The 24,699-nt window shown below is 42.9% G+C and overlaps 2 protein-coding genes across 2 annotated transcripts; one reads left to right on the top strand and one right to left on the bottom strand.

Moving 5' to 3' along the window:
• The first annotated feature begins 13,082 nt into the window (after positions 1-13,082).
• Positions 13,083-15,470, top strand: LOC124671646 (AT-hook motif nuclear-localized protein 10-like). The gene is made up of 7 exons (XM_047207994.1): positions 13,083-13,188; positions 13,855-13,913; positions 14,133-14,182; positions 14,287-14,375; positions 14,468-14,574; positions 14,677-14,838; positions 15,037-15,470. Exons 1-7 carry the CDS (start codon positions 13,083-13,085, stop codon positions 15,238-15,240), a joined length of 777 nt encoding a protein of 258 aa, XP_047063950.1. The 3' UTR covers positions 15,241-15,470.
• A 285-nt stretch (positions 15,471-15,755) lies between these two features.
• On the bottom strand, positions 15,756-17,599 carry LOC124669223 (probable phospholipid hydroperoxide glutathione peroxidase). The gene is made up of 6 exons (XM_047205883.1): positions 17,490-17,599; positions 17,113-17,189; positions 16,765-16,826; positions 16,472-16,590; positions 16,066-16,233; positions 15,756-15,971 (listed from the first exon to the last, which is right to left on the bottom strand). Exons 1-6 carry the CDS (start codon positions 17,538-17,540, stop codon positions 15,939-15,941), a joined length of 510 nt encoding a protein of 169 aa, XP_047061839.1. The 5' UTR covers positions 17,541-17,599; the 3' UTR covers positions 15,756-15,938.
• Between the last annotated feature and the right edge of the window lie 7,100 nt (positions 17,600-24,699).

A 24,699-nucleotide genomic window follows, 5' to 3' on the forward strand; every position in this document is an offset into this window, starting at 1 on the left:
TAAGCTAATTTTAGCACATAATTGCTTCCAGATTCTAAGTGTTGGTTAAATTTTGTTCACTTATGTCAGTTAACTGACATAAATAATTTACTTATTTGGTCCATGTAGGTTAAGCTTGATTAAATTTACTTATTTGGTCCATGTAATTACTTATGTGTTCTTTGATAGCTTATTTATCACCTTAGGTGAATGGCATGATGCTTAGCTACATCAATATAGCTCTGTTTCATGCATCCGCTTGTCAAATAATCTAGGTGTGCCTAACTGTGCCCTGCCCACTTGGGCGTGATCTCTGTTGAGCCTCACTTACTGAGTGTGCACAGAGATTAGAGCTAATGGGTGCTAGAGGTGTTGGTGCATGCTTTCCATCAATCAGAAGCATGGTTACCATGCTCTATTGGTAATGCACTGGTGCTGATCATCTGGATCAATGCCTACTCTCAATACTTAGGGTTTCTACTTCTAAAGATCTAGTATTAAACCTTTACAGGCTAAGCACTTATTCCTGGCTGCTAAATAAGAATAACTTTCTTCTCTCCTTGCATTCTCCTTCTAGAGCAGGCCTGCTCACTCAGATCTCTATCTCGTTGGTGTGTTTGTGTGTGTTTTCAGTCTAAGATGAATGTGCGAGTTGTGATCCTAGGGGTCATGGATGTTGCCTATTTATAGTCCAGCATGTGGGATGTGGCCTTGATACATCAGTGCCATGCATTTGGGGGACTAAGGTGCTACACTATTCTGTGCCACCTCTCTAGTTTGGTTTCAAGTGCAAGGGTGATGCACATGTGGTTATACAATTCATTTCATAGTCCGTTTTAGATATGCCTATTTGGACTTTTTTGAAAGGAAAATGGCAGAGGAAGGGGAAACTCAAAGTGTAGCCCGAGCTACACATATCCTGAATTTTTTTGCAAAATTTGAATTCAACATTTAAAGTTTCAAAAAAATCTAAAAAGAAGTATCCAATGATGTATTTTACCACTGTGCAAAATTTCAGGATGAAATGCGTTATATTAGAGGCTACACAAAAAAGACAAATTCTGACAAATGTTGGAGATTTCAAAATCTACATTGTTCACGTTTTCAGATCCATGGATTTATGAATTTTGTACAGCCCAAAATACTGATTTTTTTGTATTGCTTTTTTTTCACAGTCGTAGAGTACATCATTGTCCACCTGTAAGCTATTTTGTCCTAATTTTTTGAACCTTTAAAATGCCATTTTCGAATTTTGGAAAAAATGGGATCCATGTAGCTCGAGCTACAAGATGCCACACTCGTAGAGGAAACCCCTATAGTGATTTTTTAAACAATAAGAACCCAAATCTATGTTCCTCTGGACTTGAACCTGAGTGGCTGGGTTGTACATCCACTTCCCTAACCAAATGATCTAGGCTCGCTATTTTGTCATGTTAGTTTCTTGATTGTAAATTTGTCTGAGGGCTTAATTTGGACAACTGGAAGTGGCTTTTCCTATATAATTATTATATGTGATGCTTAAATGATTTGTGAGCTTGAAGAAACTATTCCTTTGATCAATGGCTTAAGATTTTTAGTCTTCCTAGCTTATTAGTGCAAAATGAGACTTTTGTTATTAAAATTTAGATATTCTCAAATGTTCGGATGAGTAGAAAAATGTTCATGTGGGTCATTTAAATTCTCCATGGGCTATGGATCCAATTTAAGTGTCTCGGGGAATGTATTTGGTTGTTGCCTTGATAAGATGAGATTCAGATTTAATTGCCTATGTTGCTTGAGATGCCTATATTGCCTACGATGCTCAGTACTGTCCATGTCGCCTCTAAGTGTTTCCTTCGTGTTGTCCCCGTTGCCTCTAAGAAAATGGTTGCCTACTAATGTTGCTTTTGCAGTTGAAAAGTTGTTGCCTAAGCTATTTGGATGGATTCTTGTTCCAAGTCTCCTTTGTTGTCAAAAAAAAAACCCCAGGCATGTTTCTACGTGTTTCTAGCTAGGATTTCTTTCTCGAAACAATTCCTTTGGATTAAAAATCGAATGGCTTCACCAAATGGTGGAGCCAACATGTTAACATAGCCATTAGTTTTGTTGTGTTTGCGTGTAGCACTAGTAGGAAAACACTTATAGGTGGAGCTTAGTTCTGTGGCGCACCACCAAAAATGCGCCACAGAAAGTTATTTTGTGGCGCACCAGGCACGGTGCGCCACAGAAATAGCTTAATTTTATGGCGCACCAGGGATCCATGCGCCACGAAATTTAGTTGGGGCCAGCCCCAATCATTGGTTTCACTATTTCTGTGGCGCACAGGATCACGTGCGCCATAGAAATAAGACATTCTGTGGCGCACTGGTCCTGGTGCGCCACTGAATTAAGACTTTTTGTGGCGCACGTGGGATGGTGCGCCACAGAAACTACACATTTCTGTGGCGCACATGAGTTCCATGCGCCACGGAACTTTTTGGCTCCCCACGCAACTCCACCCCCCCCCCCCGATCGCCTTTTTAACCTCTGTAAAAAATAAAAAAATAGATAAAAATTTCAAAAAATAAATTCCTTCAAGATGCCCATGTATTATGTCCTCTTTTACCATTGAGAATTAACAAACAATAATTTCGACTTTTTTTTGCAAAATTACGTGGGAAAATCATCAAACTGGATTTCTGGTTGCATACGAACTCGGAAAAAAACGCATAATATATTAAAATGTTCCCACGAAAAATCTACATCCGAATACACCGGGGCTCGCCCGGTTTGACAATTTTTAGAATCTACAAATTCGAAAAGAGTAAAAAGTTACGGGCGGTTAAAGATTTTTTGCTGCAAAATACAAAAAAAGAAAAAAAATTCTGTGGCGCACCAAGTGCCCATGCGCCACAGAATTAACGTTCGAAATTTGAAATTTCTGGCGCCCACTTCTCCTTCTCTCCTCCATTTCTCCCCTTCTCCACTTCTCCCCTTCTCCCCTTCTCCACTTCTCCCCTTCTCCTTCTCCTCCTCTCCTCTTCTCTTCCTCTCCTCCACTTCTCCACTTCTCCTCTCTCCTCTCCTCCACCGGCGACCAACTCCGGCGACCTACTCCGGCGACCACGACCAACACCTCCTCCGGCGACCACCTCCTCCACAACAACCACCTTCTCCTCCTCCTCCGGCGACAACAACAACCACCACCACCACCACCACCTCCTCCTCCTCCTCTACCACCACCACCACCACCACCACCACCACCACCACCTCCTCCTCCTCCTCTACCACCACCACCACCACCTCCACCTCCACCTCCACCTCCACCTCCACCTCCACCTCCTCCTATTCCACCACCACCTCCTCCGGCCGGCCTCATCCTCCACCCACCCACCCACCCCATCCACCCCACCCACGCAACCAACCACCCACCTCCGGCGACCTTCCAGAAAAATTAAAAAAAAATTGGCGGCCCCAGATCTAGAGGAATTCTATGGCGCACCGGCGGTGGTGCGCCACAGAAATAAGACTTTCTATTTCTGTGGCGCACCATGATGCGTGTAGTTGACACGTCCGTTGGGAACCCCAAGAGGAAGGTGTGATGCGCACAGTAGCAAGTTTCCCTCAGTAAGAAACCAAGGTTTAATTGAACCAGTAGGAGTCAAGAAGCACGTTGAAAGTTGATGGCGGAGGAGTGTAGTGCGGCGCAACACCAGGGATTCCGGCGCCAACGTGGAACCTGCACAACACAATCACAGAACTTTGCCCCAACGTAACGGCGAGGTTGTCAATCTCACCGGCTTGCTCGTAAACAAAGGATTAGATGTATAGTGTGGATGATGATGTTTGTTTGCGAAGAACAAGTAAAGAACAATTGCAGTAGATTGTATTTCGGATGTTAAGAATAGGACCGGGGTCCACAGTTCACTAGTGGTGTCTCTCCCATAAGATAGCGAGATGTTGGGTGAACAAATTACGGCTTGGGCAATTGACAAATAAAGAAGGCATAACAATGCACATACATATATCATGATGAGTACTTTGAGATTTAATCGTGGCATTACGACAAAGTACATAGACCGCTATCCAACATGCATCTATGCCTAAAAGTCCACCTTCAAGTTATCATCCGAACCCCTTCCAGTATTAAGTTGTAAACAACAGACAATTGCATTAAGTATGGTGCGTAATGTAATCAACACAAATATCCTTAGACAAAGCATCGATGTTTTATCCCTAGTGGCAACAGCACATCCACAACCTTAGAACTTTCTGTCACTGTCCCAGATTTAATGGAGGCATGAACCCACTATCGAGCATAAATACTCCCTCTTGGAGTCACAAGTATCAACTTGGCCAGAGCCTCTACTAGCAACGGAGAGCATGCAAGAACATAAATAACATATATGATAGATTGATAATCAACTTGACATAGTATTCAATATTCATCGGATCCCAACAAACACAACATGAAGGATTACAAATAGATGATCTTGATCATGATAGGCAGCTCACAAGATCTAACATGATAGCACAATGAGGAGAAGACGACCATCTAGCTACTCGTTATGGACCCATAGTCCAGGGGTGAACTACTCACACATCGATCCGGAGGCGATCATGGCGATGAAGAGACCTCCGGGAGATGATTCCCCTCTCGCGGGGGTGCCGGAGGCGATCTCCTGAATCCCCCGAGATGGGATTGGCGGCGGCGTCTCTGGAAGGTTTTCCGTATCGTGGCTCTCGGTACTGGGGGTTTCGCGACGAAGACCTTAAGTAGGCGGAAGGGCAGGTCGGGGGCCACACGAGGGCCCCACACAACAGGCCGGCGCGGCCAAGGGCCAGGCCGCGCCGCCCTAGTGTGGCATCGCCTCGTGGCCCCACTTCATAAGTCCTCCGGTCTTCTGGAAGCTTCGTGGAAAAATAGGCCCCTGGGCGTTGATTTCGTCCAATTCCGAGAATATTTCCTTACTAGGATTTCTGAAACCAAAAACAGCAGAAAACAACAAGCGGCTCTTCGGCATCTCGTCAATAGGTTAGTGCCGGAAAATGCATAATGATGACATATAATGTGTATAAAACATGTGAGTATCATCATAAAAGTAGCATGGGACATAAGAAATTATAGATACGTTTGGGACGTATCAAGCATCCCCAAGCTTAGTTCCTACTCGCCCTCGAGTAGGTAAACGATAACAAAGATAATTTCTGAAGTGACATGCTATCATAATCTTGATCATACTATTGTAAAGCATATGAGATGAATGCAGCGATTCGAAGCAATGATGAAGATAATGAGTAAACTAATGAATCATATAGCAAAGACTTTTCATGAATAATACTTTCAAGACAAGCATCAATAAGACTTGCATAAGAGTTACTCATAAATCAATAAATTCAAAGTAAAGGCATTGAAGCAACACAAAGGAAGATATAAGTTTCAGCGGTTGCTTTCAACTTCAACATGTATATCTCATGGATAATTGTCAACACAAAGCAATATAACAAGTGCAATAGGTAAACATGTAAGAATCAATGCACACAAGTTGATACAAGTGTTTGCTTCTAAGATAGAAAGAATAGGCAAACTGACTCAACAATAAAGTAGAAGATAGGCCCTTCGCAGAGAGGAAGCATTGATTACTATATTTGTGCTAGAGCTTTTCATTTTGAAAACAAGAAACAATTTTGTCAACGGTAGTAATAAAGCATATGTGTTATGTATAAGATATCTTATAAGTTGCAAGCCTCATGCATAGTATACCAATAGTGCTCGCACCTTGTCCTAATTAGCTTGGATTAACACTGATTATCATTGCATAGCATATGTTTCAACCAAGTGTCACAAAGGGTACCTCTATGCCGCCTCGTACAAAGGTCTAAGGAGAAAGCTCGCATTGGATTTCCCGCTTTTGATTATTCTCAACTTAGACATCCATACCGGGACAACATAGACAACAGATAATGGACTCCTCTTTAATGCATAAGCATTCAACAACAGTTAATATTCTCATAAGAGATTGAGGATTGATTGTCCACACTAAAACTTCCACCATGAATCATGGCTTTAGTTAGCGGCCCAATGTTCTTCTCTAACAGTATGCATACTCAAACCATTTGGTTGTGAGAACCGCCCTTACTTCATACAAGACGAACATGCATAGCAACTCACATGATATTCAACAAAGGTAAAAGAGTTGATGGCGTCCCCAGAAACATGGTTATCGCTCAACAAGCAACTTATTAAGAAATAAGACACATAAGTACATATTCTTCACCACGATAGTTTTTAAGCTATTTGTCCCATGAGCTATATATTGCAAAGGTAAAGAATAGAAATTTTAAAGGTAGCACTCAAGTAATTTACTTTGGAATGGCGGAGAAATACCATGTGGTAGGTAGGTATGGTGGACACAAATGGCATAGTTATTGGCTCAAGGATTTGGATGCACGAGAAGAATTCCTCTCAATACAAGGCTAGGCTAGCAAGGTTGTTTGAAGCAAACTCAAGTATAAAAGGTGCAGCAAAGCTCACATATGAACATATTGTAGCTATTATAATACTTTACATTGTCTCCTTGTTGTTCAAACACCTCAACCAGAAAATATCTAGACTCTAGAGATCAATCATGCAAACCAAATTTTAACAAGCTCTATGTAGTTATTCATTAATGAGTACAAGGTACATGATGCAAGAGCTTAAACAAGATCTATATGAGCACAATAATTGCCAAGTATCACATTATTCAAGACATTAAACCATTTACCACATGCGGTATTTTCCGTTTCCAACCATATAACAATGAATGAAATAGTCCAACTTTCGCAATGAACATTAAAGATGAAGCTAAGAACATATTTGTTCATACGAAACAGCGGAGCGTGTCTCTCTCCCAAACAAAGAATGCTAGGATCCGATTTTATTCAAACAAAAACAAAAAATAAGAACAAACAGACGCTCCAAGTAAAGCACATAAGATGTGACGGAATAAAAATATAGTTTCACTAGAGGAACCTGATAAGTTGTCGATGAAGAAGGGATGCCTTGGGCATCCCCAAGCTTAGACGCTTGAGTCTTCTTAAAATATGCAGGGATGAACCACGGGGGCATCCCCAAGCTTTGACTTTTCACTCTTCTTGATCATATTGTATCATCCTCCTCTCTTGACCCTTGAAAACTTCCTCCACACCAAACTCGAAACAAACTCATTAGAGGGTCAGTGCATAATTCATATATTCAGAGGTGACATAATCATTCTTAACACTTCCGGACATTGCACAAAGCTACCGAAAGTTAATGGAACAAAGAAATCCATCAAACATAGCAAAACGAGCAATGCGAAATAAAAGGCGGAATCTGTCAAAACAGAACAGTTCGTAAAGACGAATTTTAAAGTGGCACCGGACTTGCTCGGATGAAAATTCCTAAATTGAATGAAAGTTGCGTACATATCCGAGGATCACGCACGTAAATTGGCAGATTTTTTGATTTTTCTACGGGGACTACTTGCTCAAATTCGTGACAGCAAGAAATCTGTTCCTGCGCAGTAATCCAAATCTAGTATTGGCTTTACTATCAAAGACTTTACTTGGCACAACAATGCAGTAAAATAAAGATAAGGAGAGGTTGCTACAGTAGTAAACAACTGCAAGACTCAAATATAAAACAAAGTGCAGAAGTAAAATAATGGGTTGTCTCAAGTATTATCAAGAGATGAAGCATCAGCTTCAATAGGTATCTTAGATGCTCCCCCATCCGTAGTGGTGCTAAGGGCTTTGTCAATTTTAGGCCTATAATAATTTTTTGGTTTAGGCACTTTAGAGACATACATAAACTTTTGCTCCTTACCCACATAAGCTTTCTCCTTAAACTTAAGAGAAGAAAAAGTTGAACCCAAGGTTCCCATAGCTTCTTCAAGTTCACTAATCCTATGGGTTCGATTATCATGAGTAGCACAAGTTTCTAAAACAACAATTCTCTCATTAATTCCACCTAGAGATTTATCAAGTTTATCAGTGCTATTAAGTAATATTCCCAATTTAGTCTCAATACTTGGAAGATCTTTTTCTATGGCTTCCAACTTTTTCATGACATCTTCAAGAGATATTTCAATTTTAGCTTCATTAACAGGTGGTATTCCAACTAGACTCTCAATAATGCAACTAGCTTCTAAAGCAGGAGTGCCTAGGAAATTACCTCCCACAAGAGTATCAAGAACATACCTATTCCAACTAGAGATTCCAATATAAAAGTTCCTAAGTAGTATAATAGTGGAGTGTTTCTTAATGCACCTATGATGAGCATCGCTAATTCTATACCAAGCATCTTCAAAACTTTCTCCCCCTTGTTGCTTAAAGGAACGAACTTCAACTTCCGGATTACTCATTTTTAGCAGTAGTAAATAAAGCAAACTAAATAAAGTAAATGCAAGTAACTAATTTTTTGTGTGTTTTATTTAATATGGAGAACAAGACAGTAAATAAAGTAAAACTAGCAACTAATTTTTTTTGTGTGTGTTTTTTATATAAGAAGCAAACAAAGCAGTAAATAAAATAAAAACAAAGCAAGACAAAAACAAAGTAAATAGATTGGAAGTGGAGACTCCCCTTGCAGCGTGTCTTGATCTCCCCGGCAACGGCGCCAGAAATTTGCTTGATGCGTGTAGTTGACACGTCCGTTGGGAACCCCAAGAGGAAGGTGTGATGCGCACAGTAGCAAGTTTCCCTTAGTAAAAAACCAAGGTTTAATCGAACCAGTAGGAGTCAAGAAGCACGTTGAAGGTTGATGGCGGAGGAGTGTAGTGCGGCGCAACACCAGGGATTCCGGCGCCAACGTGGAACCTCGCACAACACAATCACGGAACTTTGCCCCAACGTAACAGCGAGGTTGTCAATCTCACCGGCTTGCTGTAAACAAAGGATTAGATGTATAGTGTGGATGATGATGTTTGTTTGCGAAGAACGAGTAAAGAACAATTGCGATAGATTGTATTTCAGATGTAAAGAATAGGACCGGGGTCCACAGTTCACTAGTGGTGTCTCTCCCATAAGATAGCAGATGTTGGGTGAACAAATTACGGTTGGGCAATTGACAAATAAAGAAGGCATAACAATGCACATACATATATCATGATGAGTACTATGAGATTTAATCGGGGCATTACAACAAAGTACATAGACCGCTATCCAAGCATGCATCTATGCCTAAAAAGTCCACCTTCGAGGTTATCATCCGAACCCCTTCCAGTATTAAGTTGTAAACAACGAGACAATTGCATTAAGTATGGTGCGTAATGTAATCAACACAAATATCCTTAGACAAAGCATCGATGTTTTATCCCTAGTGGCAACGAAGACATCCACAACCTTAGAACTTTCTCATCCTTGTCCCAGATTTAATGGAGGCATGAACCCATTATCGAGCATAAATACTCCCTCTTCGAGTCACAAGTATCAACTTGGCCAGAGCCTCTACTAGCAACGGAGAGCATGCAAGAACATAAATAACATATATGATAGATTGATAATCAACTTGACATAGTATTCAATATTCATCGGATCCCAACAAACACAACATGAAGGATTACAAATAGATGATCTTGATCATGATAGGCAGCTCACAAGATCTAACATGATAGCACAATGAGGAGAAGACGACCATCTAGCTACTCGCTATGGACCCATAGTCCAGGGGTGAACTACTCACACATCGATCCGGAGGCGATCATGGCGATGAAGAGACCTCCGGGAGATGATTCCCCTCTCCGGCAGGGTGCCGGAGGCGATCTCCTGAATCCCCGAGATGGAATTGGCGGCGGCGGCGTCTCTGGAAGGTTTTCCGTATCGTGGCTCTCGGTACTGGGGGTTTCGCGACGAAGACCTTAAGTAGGCGGAAGGGCAGGTCAGGGGGCCACACGAGGGCCCCACACAACAGGCCGGCGCGGCCAAGGGCCAGGCCGCGCCGCCCTAGTGTGGCATCGCCTCGTGGCCCCACTTCGTAAGTCCTCCGGTCTTCTGGAAGCTTCGTGGAAAAATAGGCCCATGGGCGTTGATTTCGTCCAATTTCGAGAATATTTCCTTACTAGGGTTTCGAAACCAAAAATAGCACAAAACGACGAAGCGGCTCTTCGGCATCTCGTCAATAGGTTAGTGCCGGAAAATGCACAATAATGACATATAATGTGTATAAAACATGTGAGTATCATCATAAAAGTAGCATGGAACATAAGAAATTATAGATACGTTTGAGACGTATCACACCACCGCCCGGTGCGCCACAGAAATAAGACTTTCTGTGGCGCATTGGCAGGTGCGCCACAGAATCCTTATTTTTGTGGCGAGAATTCTGTGGCGCACCACCCATGCGCCACAAAATGTGTTTTTGGTGCGCCACTGATGAGGCTTTTCCTACTAGTGTAGGTTGCAGAAGTTCAAGTGAAGAAGATAGTTGTGACCTTGGATAGATAGGTTCTAGATAGATAGGGCTAGATAGGTTATTTTTATTCTCGTAGTTTGTATTTGGTCTTTTTTGTTTGTATTTTTTAGATTCTATCTTGCAAATTAACCTGTTAAGTATTTAATTATGATAGAGAACAAATTCTGAGTATTTCCATCTTTGTCTCATATTTTTCTGGTTTATTTATATGAGCATTTGAATTTGGCCCAAATTTATATAATTTCAATGATGAGTGCATTTTTAGCATGTTTTTACACCGTTATTTCATAAAGATATCTCTAAGTAGTAATAGGATCTTTTGTATTTTACTGCGCTACCGCGTCCTTTTATGCTTGTCTATGCAGGATCTCGAAGTAATAAGGCAATGATGAAATATCAATAAAAACTATCATTTTATGGTATTTAGACGTGATAAAAATCATCTAAGCACTTAAAAAATGCACATGGGTGAAAGGGAAATGCGAGGTCAACTTCCAGTAGGTTTAGCGAGCATCGGTACGGGGGAGCCCGCCCGTACCATGCGCTCATACGCCGTACCAGAAGCACCGCCTCGTCAAATACTTTCATCTCGCGCAGATGGCAGAGAGATCCGAGACACACAACTTCGAAAAACACGAAAACAACGCCCCTGGATAGATCTAGAGGAGGAACTTTGGAGAAGACATCATCCAGGCTACTACGTGGATCATCGGAGGACAAGGTATCATCCCTTTCATCATCAACCACAGCATCTCCATCACCATATCACCGATCCCATTCTCTCTCAACCATAGTTGCAATCTTGATTATTATTGTGGATTTGTGTTCGAATTCATTCCATTACTTTCATCCCATCCATGAGATTATGATGATGTTCTTGATTATTTCCACGTGTGAGTAGTTCCTTTAGTTCTTGGGGAGATGGAGAAACCCTAGCATAAATATGAGATGAATCTAACATGATCTATGGTTTTAAGTATTAATGTGTGTCAGTTCTCTCTCTTGATATTATATGTTGTGCACCATGTATATTTGCCTTATGGTCTCAAGAAGGAACTACCCTTTTAAGTGTGGTAAAGTGAACGGCGAGAAGTGACATTACCATATTGACACTTTAACACATGGATGAGGGGGATAAAGGGGTACTCATCAAGATTATATCGATAACCATGGGGTAAAACCCTTAATTGCAATAGTCAATATGTGGTTTGCAGAAGGCTAGCCGCGTTCGTTATTTAGAGATGCGATATGCGATGGCTTTCTGGGCGCATCTTGTTATGTAGCTCTCTTCACACACAATATGATTAAAAGCATATTTTATGTTGATTAACATGAATCCTAATGCTAGAGGTGGATCCAACAATCCCCGGAAACACTTTGTCTTATTAAGTTTCAACATATTTCTCACAACGCCTTTTACTTATTGCTTAGTTTACTTTCTTGCATTCAATTACAACAATCTTTTAAAACACCTTAATATTGAGATTTATAAGTAGCATTTAATATATAGTAGCAAGGGGCATTAAGACCTTAACTAGTAGCTTATCGTGGTTCGATACTCTTATTTCAAAACTAGCTACAATTGATCTGTGTACTTGCAGTTATCATTCAACTTTCTATTTTGAATAATGTTATTAAGTGATATGTACGATCCTTTGTTGTATTGAATAATGATTTTTATCATCTTTGGAATGTGTATGAGTATGAACCAAAGACTTAGGTCTTGGTTCAATTTTTTTGAATATTTCAAACCTCAATTTTGAATTCAAATATTAGGTTTAAAAAATAACTTTCATCTCCTCTCGCGCCACCACTCCACATACTACCAGTCGATAACGAGAAGGAAATAGGGTTCACTAGCTCGCGCGTAGAGCGTCGCTACTGAGTGTAGCTAGGAGAGAAGCTAGGGTGGAGAAATGCCTGCGAGCGACGCCACCCCTCCATACCTCCCATTACACGCTCCTCCATCTCTCCCAGTGCTACTGCGTCGATGAGGCAAAAAGAGCATCTTAGTGACGGTACCGTGGCCAGGGTCGAGGCAGCTGAGGCGGAGCCAAAGTTCCCTCCCGACACCGTGCATCCACATTTCGTCGTGCGCCCCCGGGTGCTACTAAGACAATAGAGACAACTGAGTCAGGGGAAATGGCCGACGATGATGACTGGAGGGGGGGGGAGACATGGACCTGAAGGTCAACCATGGCGTATAGAGATAATGCAAAAAAAAAGGAGCACAACATAAATTTGGTCTTGGCCCTCATATTTTTGATTTTTTGAAAACAAAAAATGATTTTGACTAAATTTTATCAAAATGCCCTTATAAATAATTGTACTCTCAACTAAGACCCTCATGATCAAATCCAACCAATATGCTCCCCTTAGAGCTAGTGACACTCAACTTGCGGACCAGAAGACAATTAGCCGAAATTGGCAGCCCACAGACCATAATTTCCCAGCAGTGTGTTCTTTCCGGTTGTACTAGTCACAGTCTCACAGAGATGATAAAGTGATAAACTCACACTATCCGTCTTCTTCGACTTAACCATCCAAAACCTGCAAACCACTGTCCAACTTTAACGCCCTAACCTTCCCACCAGCAACCCAAGAAACCTGCTGTTCCGCACGCAGACGCCAAAAAGGATCAGGGCACTTAGGGTTCAGCGCGCACCAATCTCCATCGAAGGCGGCGGCGTCTTGGGCTGTCCTCGCAGCAATGCGGGCGCCGGCGGTGAAGGCTTCCGCACCGGAGAAGAAGACGGTTAAGCGGAGGGGCCGGCCGCCGAAGTCCGGAGGGAAAAAGTCGCAGCTCGCCCTTCTTGGTGAGTAGTTGAGTACATACGGAGTAGTACCGTACCTTTTGCGATATGAACTGTGAGCCCCTTGTTTGGTTGCTCGCTATTCACGCAATTTGTTTGCTGCTGCTGCAATATTTGAAGGAATTCTGTTTAATTTATTAACACGGCCTGGTTTTTGTTCTGTACTTGTAGTCTTTATTTAGTGAGAATGTGGTCATGTGGGGATGATTTGGATGTAATGTGATGATGCCTAGGGAATTAATTATAAGGATGATTTTGGAAGCGAGCCTAGAAAACAACATCATTACTATTACTAAAGCTTCCCCTTCGAGCCGTATGCTTAAAACTGTGGTGATGTAATGGTTGGCACTGTTCTAGCTTATATTATTCATGGACTATTATCTTGCCGGCCACACAGTTCTGGATGTATAAAAGATGTTTTTTTCCATGTCCAATCTATCACCATGAAAGTCCAAGAGATGCACAACTGCCACATGATCATACATTTCGTTTCTTTCTATGTCTGCAAATTTCAGTCCAAGCATATGCACCCGATATGTTTGTGCTTGCATATAACTGGAGGTTCATCGTATTGCTGAAGTTTACCTCTGGAGAATTTCATCGCTTTATTAGAACGCTTGCCCTTCTGTGTGTTAATCGAATGGCCCTGAATCTATGTTTTAATCACAGGGGGATGTGCACCTGGAAATGCATTTGCTCCACATGTGCTGCGTATCAATCAGGGTGAGGTACGCAGCTTCGGGAACCTACCCATCTTCTTAAGTTAGAAGAATATCCTTTTTTTTTGTTTATTATTCGACACATGAGGTTAAAATGGAGCTGAAGCATGTTCCCATTTTCTCTGTGTTACCTGGTTTGGTGTTGAACGTTAATGTTTGTCAGCTGTTCTTTTCGCTAGCAAATTTCCAAATTTAGATGACTCTGAACTTCATTCCAGCAAATTGCAGGTTCTCAACACTAGTGTATCTAAAAATTTATTTGAGTACTGTATGCCTGGGTTTGTATTTTTACTACCAACTACAGTATACTTGTATGTGCTCTTGCCATACAATTTTTTGCATTGAGCAAGTCCTTGATTCGCATATGATCGGTGCACTGCAGATTTCTCTTACTATCTGCTTTTTTCACCAAGTTCCTGTTTCTGAAGAAAAATGGGTGGGGTTCAGAATCAGTGGAAGAAGATTCAGCGAGTCTGTTGTTCATATGTTTTCTATAATTTTACAGCAATGATGAAAGTAGTTTTATGCACAGGATATTACCCTCAAGATTATGCTGTTATCAGAGCTTCATGACAAATCCATCTGCATTCTATCAGCCAATGGCACGTTATCAAGTGTAAACCTCCGTCTATCTTCACAGTCAGGTGGCCTCAACAATGCAGTTTACCAGGTTCGTCTCGGTGTTGTCAATGTCTAACGTTAGACACACTACTATTCACCGTAGCCCCTCATTCAGCACACCTCATGGTCTTACTTTGAACTGATTTTGCAGGGTCACTTTGAGATAATTTCACTAAAAGGCTCTTATCTGCTGTCTGATGAGGATTGCTCAGGAAACTGCAATGGGGGTTTAAGCATTGTAGTTTCCACTCCCTGTGGCAGCCTGTTTGGAGGTAGTGTTGGAGGGCCGCTGATTGCTGCAGACCCTGTGCAGGTACATGGCATAATTTTTCATTATCAAGTGAAACTGCAGGCACATCCATAGTCACATAAACCAATACAAAATGCTGCAAAGAGTTGTTGTGATATAGTCTATGACAAGTGAAATCTTCCTAGTGTTCTTTCCTACCTTTGTCCACTCTTCTGCAGAGGTTCAGAGATCTAATCTTTTTATTCTGTGTTTTTACCTCAGGTGATTGCTGGGAGCTTCAATTACAGGGTGATAGAGGAAAAGGAGCCAAGCACCAGTGAGAGCGAACTTAGTGACCTGAAAGTACCCTGGGAGGTGGATGCAATGCCTTATGAAGCTCCCTTTTCACCTTTGCCTCAGTTTGGGTGGTCCAGTCTTGAAGATGTCGAACTTGGGCGCCATGGTTTCGACCTGACCGATGGGTAGCACTTGGCACTAGCTGTATGAAGATACTATATGATAGAGATATGACACAACAGTTATAAGGGGCGAACTGTTGAAAACTTGGAATTCCAAAGATATTTCGTGGTCAGGAGATTACTTACAAACTCAAGTGCATATTTCACAGGGGGAAATATTTTTTAATTTTAGTTCTCAAATATTTAAAGAAGTGTAAAACTGGAGTGTCGTTCACTTATTCAGGAACATAAGTGTAGTTTCGTAGACTTATATATGTGAGCTAAACTATTCATATGCATGAGCTCACTTTATGTTGAAGGGTTATGAAATAATGCCATAACCATCTTCTGAACATGTGGAATTAATCTGAACTATCCATGAGGTGGGTATGAAAGTAGGCCAAGATCATGATCATATATCCATAACCACCTTTTAGTGGCTGTCGCCAACTAAATGCGGAGTCGCATCAAGTTTTCAAGCTGATGCAGCAACATGATAAATCCTGTTCTTCAGAAACGTAACTAGACAGCACACGGATCCAATGAACAGCTACAATACTTTCATTAACATAGCATATACAAGTACAGAGTAGGATGCAGAAGATATATCAGATGCATCCTCTGAAATGTTGGGTACATATTTTTATTCAACGCAACAATATTATTGTTTGTAGCACCAATGTAATACAAGTGCTGGTTTTTTCTACAGGCTCCGACCAGTCGGGTCTAAGAGCTCCCAAGCAGCTTCTTGATATCCTTCTGCAGATATACAGAGCAAGTGTTAGTGTTCAGCGTTCAGCGCTTCAGAAGTCAGCTTGTACAAGGGAATATGAATCACTGCACTGTAAGTTACCTCGATGCTCAGGGGAGAAGTGGTCGGTGCATAGCGGTCGACGACACGACCCTCCTTGTCAACCAAGAACTTGGAGAAGTTCCACTTGATGCTGTCGCCAAAAAGGCCACCTTTGCTTGACTTCAGGAACTTGTACAGTGGGGAAACCTCCTTGCCGTTGACATCAACCTGTCAGACATCATGAGTTAGGACTCCATACTACGACACTACACAATAAAACGTTCTTCTTGGGTTAAATATCCATAAAATGGAGATCATGGATCGTCTCATTGGAAGTTGACACATTTGCTAAAAATATCGCAACTGAGACAGGGTATCCTACTCAAGCAGATCACTATTTGTTTCGGACTGAAACAGATAAATGTATTACTTTGGTTGAGGAAAACAAATAACTGCCCAAATCTACCTTGTCAAAAATGGGGTACTCGGCCTTGAAGCGGGTGCAAGCGAACTGGACAATCTCCTCGTTGGTGCCAGGCTCCTGCCCACCGAACTGGTTGCACGGGAAAGCCAGGATTTCAAGTCCTACAAAACCACAGTTTGGCAAAGAGAACCTAGTGGTCAGCATCTCAACAACTATTGTGTGTCGTTTAAATAAAAATAACAGGCTACTGTCGAGCAATTACTATGCAGACTGATCCCAGCGATCCATTTGTCAGTGAAGGAAAAGTATACATAGGCAGTGGGTGAAGCAAGCACCTTGGTCCTTGTACTTGTCGTACACCTGGCTCAGCTCGGTGTAGTTGGAGTTGGTTAAGCCGCTGGAACAAGTTGGTCGGAAACAATAGTTAGCAGTCGAAGAAGTGCTACTGTTTTCTATGGAAATTCTAGTTCAGAAGTCTGCGTCAGCCAACTAATTTGGACAATCAAGTAGTACACAACAGGTGACTAATCTACTTTGACCAAATTTTTTTTTTTTTTTTTTGCTGTGGACTGTGCAATGACAATCTGATCTAAACGTGCTGTGCGTGCAAACTTGAAGACATCTCATGGCCAAAACAGAAAGAAGGATTGAATGCAAGGTTTTTCAGAGATACTAATTCGTACCACTGGGACGCGACGTTGACGATGAGGAGAACCTTCCCCTTGTAGACGCTGAGGTCGACGTCCTTCCCGCTAGCATCCTGCACACGACGCGAAACGCGTTTGTTAGAGACCCACGCTGCGTGATCCATTTTTGCATCTTTCAGAAATCAGCTGAAAGTGAAACGTCGAACTATACAGGCTAGCGAAGCGAGTTCAGGCTTGAGACGGTTTATTAGCAGGATATAATCCGACGGATCGGCAGCGAAATTCGCACGAAGCTCTACCGGGATTAGCGAAGATGGTAGCAAGCAGACCGGGGATCTAGCAGCGCGTGAATTCAAGTGGGGGCTGCTTAGCAGGCGGTAAAAGCGTGACGAGAGGATAGCGGAGCAGCTTACCTTGACGGTGAAGTCGTGGACGGAGGTGGCGGAGGACGCGGCGGCGGCCATGCCGGAGCGTGCGGCGAGGTTCCCCGTGCGGCTGGACGGGGCGGCGGCGGCGGCGGCTGCCGGTGGCGGAGATCGCGCGATCTCAGAACTCAAAGAGGAGCAACGGGTAGTTGGGAGGCGGTAGCGTGGAATCGACGAAGTGAATGCGAGTGAGGGTTGGGCCGAGACGCCACCGGAGGATTTATAGGGCCAGGCCCACCGTTCGAATCTTATGGGCAAAGTAAGTAACACGGGGTGTGTGAACGCTCGGTGTGGCCCGCTCGTACGCGCCTTGTCGACCACGTGTGAACGGAACCGATGCGATGGGTCAACTACCGCTGCACCGTCCGATCGGGAACCGAAGGTTGCAGAAGCGTCTAGAAGCATCCGGAGAGAGCACCTGGTGCCGCCGTGTGGTGTGCGCGGTCAGATCAGGTGCAGTTGTCTGTCTGCAAGCCAAGTGATTTCGCCCTCCCGAATTCCTCCGTCGTCGGCGGCGGCGGCGGCGGCGGTAGTGACACACATGCTGGCGTCGCACGTACGCGATGCTAAAGGGATAGGCAAAGTTCGATACAATCTGAACTTCTTCTTTTTTTTCCTTTTTTTTAGCGAAAGTACACTATTGAACCTGGTACTGCGTTGTGCGTGTCGGGCCTGGCACGCATCGAGCGTGGGCCGGCCTGTGCGGATATGTGCGTTCGCTCATGCCGGCGGCCGGTACGGTTCTCGCGAAGTGCAGGGCGCATGAATCGCCCCCCTTCCATGCTTCCAGCAGAGCCAGAAAAAAAGAGTAGAATCCCCCCTCAACAACAACAACAACAGAACAAAAAAGAACAGATCCAATAGCACGGTCTGTCCAGGACTCTACCTGAACTAATTTGTCACTCTGTGTTCATGAATTATTGGGTATTGCGCGCTGGGGCTGCTGCTATCACTCATGCTCCTATGGAGGTTTGGAGAGCTGTCTCGTTACCATCTCCAGTTCCGCACAGTGGCGGAGAGGGTGCCAAAGCAGATTAAAAACTTTTTATGGGGGTGCATGTGTGGTGAAAAAATGCTATTTTGCAAAGGAAATTTTTTCTAAGGGGTATCCTGTGCACCCCTTTGGCTAGCTGCAGAACCGCCTAGTGGTACCACATGATCATAGCAACGCTGGTTCTCCTGGGGCATGGGTGTATCGTGCAACTTAGCCCACCGGCTACCAGCTACCGTATACGTGAAAGCTTGGTTTGGGCCGGCCAACTTTTGCACCGTGATTGGTTGCTAACAATTCCATTTACGCTCGGCTTGAGAAATAAAAGCCCGTTCGACCGGTAGGTTGTTTTAGTCTCGAAAGAAAATCAACACATCGTTTGGTTATGTGCACACCAGAGGATATCATAACCTCTTCTCGAATTGGTGAGGTTACCAAACCATTTGTGCATGACTATGGAGCATACTACAATTAAACACACAACAGTGCCTTGAAAAAGAATCAAACATACTTCAGTACTACTCACAAACGGTTAAATAGTAGCACATATGAACAAACATGGCTTAACAAGAATGTAAACATAGTTCGACGATAAAGGCATATGACGAACATACCACTTGACAGAATAGCCACTCATCGATCATGGCAATGGTTGGATCATGATGTGGGCACCTCATCACGACCTCCGTCGGGTTGTAGTCAAAGATGGTTACTTTGAAAACGCCGCCTTTGAGCACCTTGAAGGTCATGAAGTAGCCGATCTTGATCTCTAATGGAAAATCCATGGCCCCTTGATCCAGACCGATTGTGCATTTGACCTCTTTCAGCTTGACCATCCAGGAGCAGCTGGTGTTCGTCTTCAAGATGATCGTCCTAGGGACGGTGCAAAGGTACTGACGTGAGCGAGTCGGAACTGGAAGCATTTGCAACCCTGGAGAAAACACCACTTCGGCAAAAAAGTGGGTTGGGCCGACGCCGTCATGGAAGCCCGACCTTGAAAGGCCTCTCTCTTGGCCTCTTGGCAGGGGTGCCCTCTCCAGCTTCCTTGGAGCAGCCCTCGCCAAAAAGTTGTGCGCAAATGCACCCATCATCATCTTCGAGCACTACAACAAAAGAATGCAATTACAAACAGAACAAAGAGAAGTGTGTACATGAACAAGCAAGTTGTACAATCATACATCATGAACAAGCATAAATAATGTGCCTCATATAAGAGCCAACGAGATGAATCTGTGTCTAGCAAGTGTGTTGTACAAGCATTGATCTTGGACATAACACAAGATAGAAACAAATCATCTCATCAACATTTTAATCATGGGCACACATACTCCAAAAATGTTGAAGCCTCGTATTAACCACTTCATGGCACGAATGCTTCTTCCTGACCAAGAACTATTCAGAGTCCTGACAAATTGTACAATGCTCAAGGTAAAAAAAAGTTCTACCGGCAATGTGTGGTCACATTTTAATCATTGGCTCCAAGACTAGTGAACCACTGAACAACAAATCATGGCCTCATAGTAAGCAGATATTGCAACAAATCATGGCCTCGTAGTAACTAGTTGGCCTCATAAACATAGCCCACGCGAATAGAAGAAATGGTCCTACCGAACCTACATCATGATCAAGCCATGGTCTTTGTTCATGCCAGTAGGTTTGGAAGGATCATCCCATCCCGTCTTAGTACTAGAGTCTAATCATCGGCATGAAAAATAAAACCCCCCAATCTGACATGCAATCCACTTAAAAACCAAATATGTACTTACCAACAAGATCCTAAGTCCGAAAATAAAGTATATGAATGATGCATGTAAAATGCATACATGAACTTTGCACTTTATTGCAATATATTACCACATATTTGCATATTATATAATATTATTCCCATGTTTTATGAGATTTTCTAAACAATAAACTCTCCTCCGGTTCTAATTATGTTTGGCAAACGCCTCTTTTAGTGTTTTTGATATTACAGGAGCTACGGGACTCCAAAAAGGGCAAGTTCAGAGGCCACGCTTCAGAAATTTCGAGGCGAAAAAATGAGCTGAAGTGGGCCATGAGGAGGTCAATAGACTGTGAAAGAGAGCTAGTGGCGCCCACCCCCTTTGGGCGCGCCGCCAAGCCTCTTTCTCGCCTCCAGCATCCGTTTTGTCTCAATCTTTCGCGAACCGACTTGTTTTTCCCTAAAAACCACTATAAATATATGACCCCCGGGGGTTTCGTCGAGGCTACGGCGGCGGAGATCAAAAACACATAGCTGCCGCCGAAGGAGATCGGAGGGGGAAAACGTTGTCGGAATCGCCTCTGGTGGACTCCACCCCCCTCTGGTGTGGGCATCATCAGCATCTTCATCATATTCATCACCATCTACACCAGCACCATCTTCATCTACCCCTTGTTATCTCTTGGTATGATGATAGGAGGAGGGACAGTTGGAGCCAAAAAGAAACCATGTCCCAATTCTTAAATATATGTGTAGTATTACCATGGTTAATCAAACATGTGGTTTTACTATGGGGGCTTTTAAACTTACAACGGTGGTTGGACTTAATGTATTAATAATTCACATGTTTTCTCATACCTGTGGCCTTAGGATCAATCACTAGGGGTGTATTTGCGCATATCCATGGCTACACCTATTAATCTATGGCTTCTCTCTAGAAGAAACTATAAAAAAAACTATCTTTATGCTTACTAATTTTGACAATCACACAAATGAAGTAGTAGCAATTGGCTAGAATAATTACTCCCTCGAGTTACTCCACTCCACTTCACTTCATCTTATTTTACTTTATTGCATTTTACTTTTGTTGCATTAGTTTTACTTCTTGCATTTTAATTTCAACACTTGTAGTTTCATAGTAAAAACCTCGTCACACACATACACACACACACACCATATCTCCTAGCTTTGTGTACAAGGCCATATAAGTGGGTTATAGGGCTTTAGAGAATAGTTAGTTTACCTTCAGCTCATCATGGGTTCGACACTCAAATACTTATTGAATTGTGTTGCGGTGATCACCTGCACTTGGGGGTTATCAATAAACATTGATCTTTCTATTTCAAGCCAACAATTCATGGTACAACAAGAAAAACAAGCAAAATAAACCATCTGAACAAGCAGTTACCGCAGACTCAACAGATCTAACGTGCATGTGCTAAACAAGCAGCCAAAATTCTTTTATGTACCATAGATCTACGCACATTCAAGCATCTAGCTTGAACCGGGGGGGAGGGGGGACGCGTCTAGGTCGATATCGATGAAAGCTTAGATTGTCCGCTCTTCCATCGCCGTCGCGGTGGCCTTGGATTTACCGGCGGCAGTTGATGGCGTGTATTTCACACGTTCGTTGGGCAACCCCAAGAGGAAGGTATGATGCGCACAGCAGCAAGTTTTCCCTCAGAAAGAAACCAAGGTTTATCGAACCAGGAGGAGCCAAGAAGCACGTTGAAGGTTGATGGCGGCGGGATGTAGTGCGGCGCAACACCAGAGATTCCGGCGCCAACGTGGAACCGGCACAACACAACCAAAGTACTTTGCCCCAACGAAACAGTGAGGTTGTCAATCTCACCGGCTTGCCGTAACAAAGGATTAACCGTACTGTGTGGAAGATGATTGTTTGCAGAGAAAATAGTAAAAACAAGTATTGCGAGCAGATTTGTATTTCGAGTATTAAAGAATGGACCGGGGTCCACAGTTCACTAGAGGTGTCTCTCCCATAAGATAAAAGCATGTTGGGTGAACAAATTACAGTCGGGCAATTGACAAATAGAGAGGGCATAACAATGCACATACATGACATGATAAGTATAGTGATATTTAATTGGGCATTACGACAAAGTACATAGACCGCCATCCAACTGCATCTATGCCTAAAAAGTCCACCTTCAGAGTTATCGTCCGAACCCCTCCAGGTATTAAGTTGCAAACAACGGACAATTGCATTAAGTATGGTGCGTAATGTAATCAACAACTACATCCTTGGACATAGCGCCAATGTTTTATCCCTAGTGGCAACAGCACAACACAACCTTAGGGGTTTCCGTCACTCCCCAGGTGTCAATGCGAGCATGAACCCACTATCGAGCATAAGTACTCCCTCTTGGAGTTAAAAGTAAAAACTTGGCCAGAGCCTCTACTAGAAACGGAGAGCATGCAAGATCATAAACAACACATGTATAATAACTTGATAATTAACATGACATAGTATTCTCTATCCATCGGATCCCGACAAACACAACATATAGAATTACGGATAGATGATCTTGATCATGTTAGGCAGCTCACAAGATCCAACAATGAAGCACAATGAGGAGAAGACAACCATCTAGCTACCGCTATGGACCCATAGTCCAGGGGTAGACTACTCACACATCACACCGGAGGCGACCATGGCGGCGTAGAGTCCTCCGGGAGATGATTCCCCTCTCCGGCGAGGGTGCCGGAGGCGATCTCCTGGATCCCCGAGATGGGATCGGTGGCGACGGCGTCTCCGGAAGGTTTTCCGTATCGTGGCTCTCGGTACCGGGGGTTTCGTCACGGAGGCTTTAAGTAGGCGGAAGGGCAAGTCAAGAGGCGGCACGGGGGCCCACACCATAGGCCGGCGCGGCCGGGGGTGGGGCCGCGCCGCCCTAGGGTTTGGCCACCCCGTGGCCCCTCTTCGTCTCGTCTTCGGACTTCCGGAAGCTTCGTGGAAAAATAGGCCCCCGGGCTTTGATTTCGTCCAATTCCGAGAATATTTCCTTACTAGGATTTCTGAAACCAAAAACAGCAGAAAACGAGCAATCGGCACTTCGGCATCTTGTTAATAGGTTAGTTCCGGAAAATGCACGAATATGACATAAAGTGTGCATAAAACATGTAGATAACATCAATAATGTGGCATGGAACATAAGAAATTATCGATACGTCGGAGACGTATCAGCATCCCCAAGCTTAGTTCTCGCTCGTCCCGAGCAGGTAAAACGATAACACGGATAATTTCCGGAGTGACATGCCATCATAATCTTGATCATACTATTTGTAAAGCATATGTAGTGAATGCAGCGATCAAAACAATGTGTATGACATGAGTAAACAAGTGAATCATAAAGCAAAGACTTTTCATGAATAGCACTTCAAGACAAGCATCAATAAGTCTTGCATAAGAGTTAACTCATAAAGCAATAATTCAAAGTAAAGGTATTGAAGCAACACAAAAGAAGATTAAGTTTCAGCGGTTGCTTTCAACTTGTAACATGTATATCTCATGGATATTGTCAACATAGAGTAATATAATAAGTGCAATAAGAAAGTATGTAGGAATCAATGCACAGTTCACACAAGTGTTTGCTTCTTGAGGTGGAGAGAAATAGGTGAACTGACTCAACATTGAAAGTAAAAGAATGGTCCTCATAGAGGAAAAGCATCGATTGCTATATTTGTGCTAGAGCTTTGATTTTGAAAACATGAAACAATTTTGTCAACGGTAGTAATAAAGCATATGCATCATGTAAATTATATCTTATAAGTTGCAAGCCTCATGCATAGTGTACCAATAGTGCCCGCACCTTGTCCTAATTAGCTTGGACTACTTGGATTATCACCGCAATACATATGCTTTAACCAAGTTTCACAAAGGGGTACCTCTATGCCGCCTGTACAAAGGTCTAAGGAGAAAGCTCGCATTTGGATTTCTCGCTTTTGATTATTCTCAACTTAGACATCCATACCGGGACAACATAGACAATAGATAATGGACTCCTCTTTTTAATGCTTTAAGCATTTGACAACAATTAATTCTTTTCTCATTAGAGATTTGAGGATGTTTGTCCAAAACTGAAACTTCCACCATGGATCATGGCTTTAGTTAGCGGCCCAATGTTCTTCTCTCACAATATGCATGCTCAAACCATTCAACTCGGTGTAGATCGCCCTTACTTCGGACAAGACGAACATGCATAGCAACTCACATGAAATTCAACAATGAGTTGATGGCGTTCCCCAGTAAACATGGTTATCGCACAACAAGCAACTTAATAAGAGATAAAGTGCATAATTACATATTCAATACCACAATAGTTTTTAAGCTATTTGTCCCATGAGCTATATATTGCAAAGGTGAATGATGGAATTTTAAAGGTAGCACTCAAGCAATTTACTTTGGAATGGCGGGAAAATACCATGTAGTATAGGTAGGTATGGTGGACACAAATGGCATAGTG

This window comes from Lolium rigidum, chromosome 7 (genome assembly GCF_022539505.1).
Source record: "Lolium rigidum isolate FL_2022 chromosome 7, APGP_CSIRO_Lrig_0.1, whole genome shotgun sequence".
NCBI classification, from domain to species: domain Eukaryota; kingdom Viridiplantae; phylum Streptophyta; class Magnoliopsida; order Poales; family Poaceae; genus Lolium; species Lolium rigidum.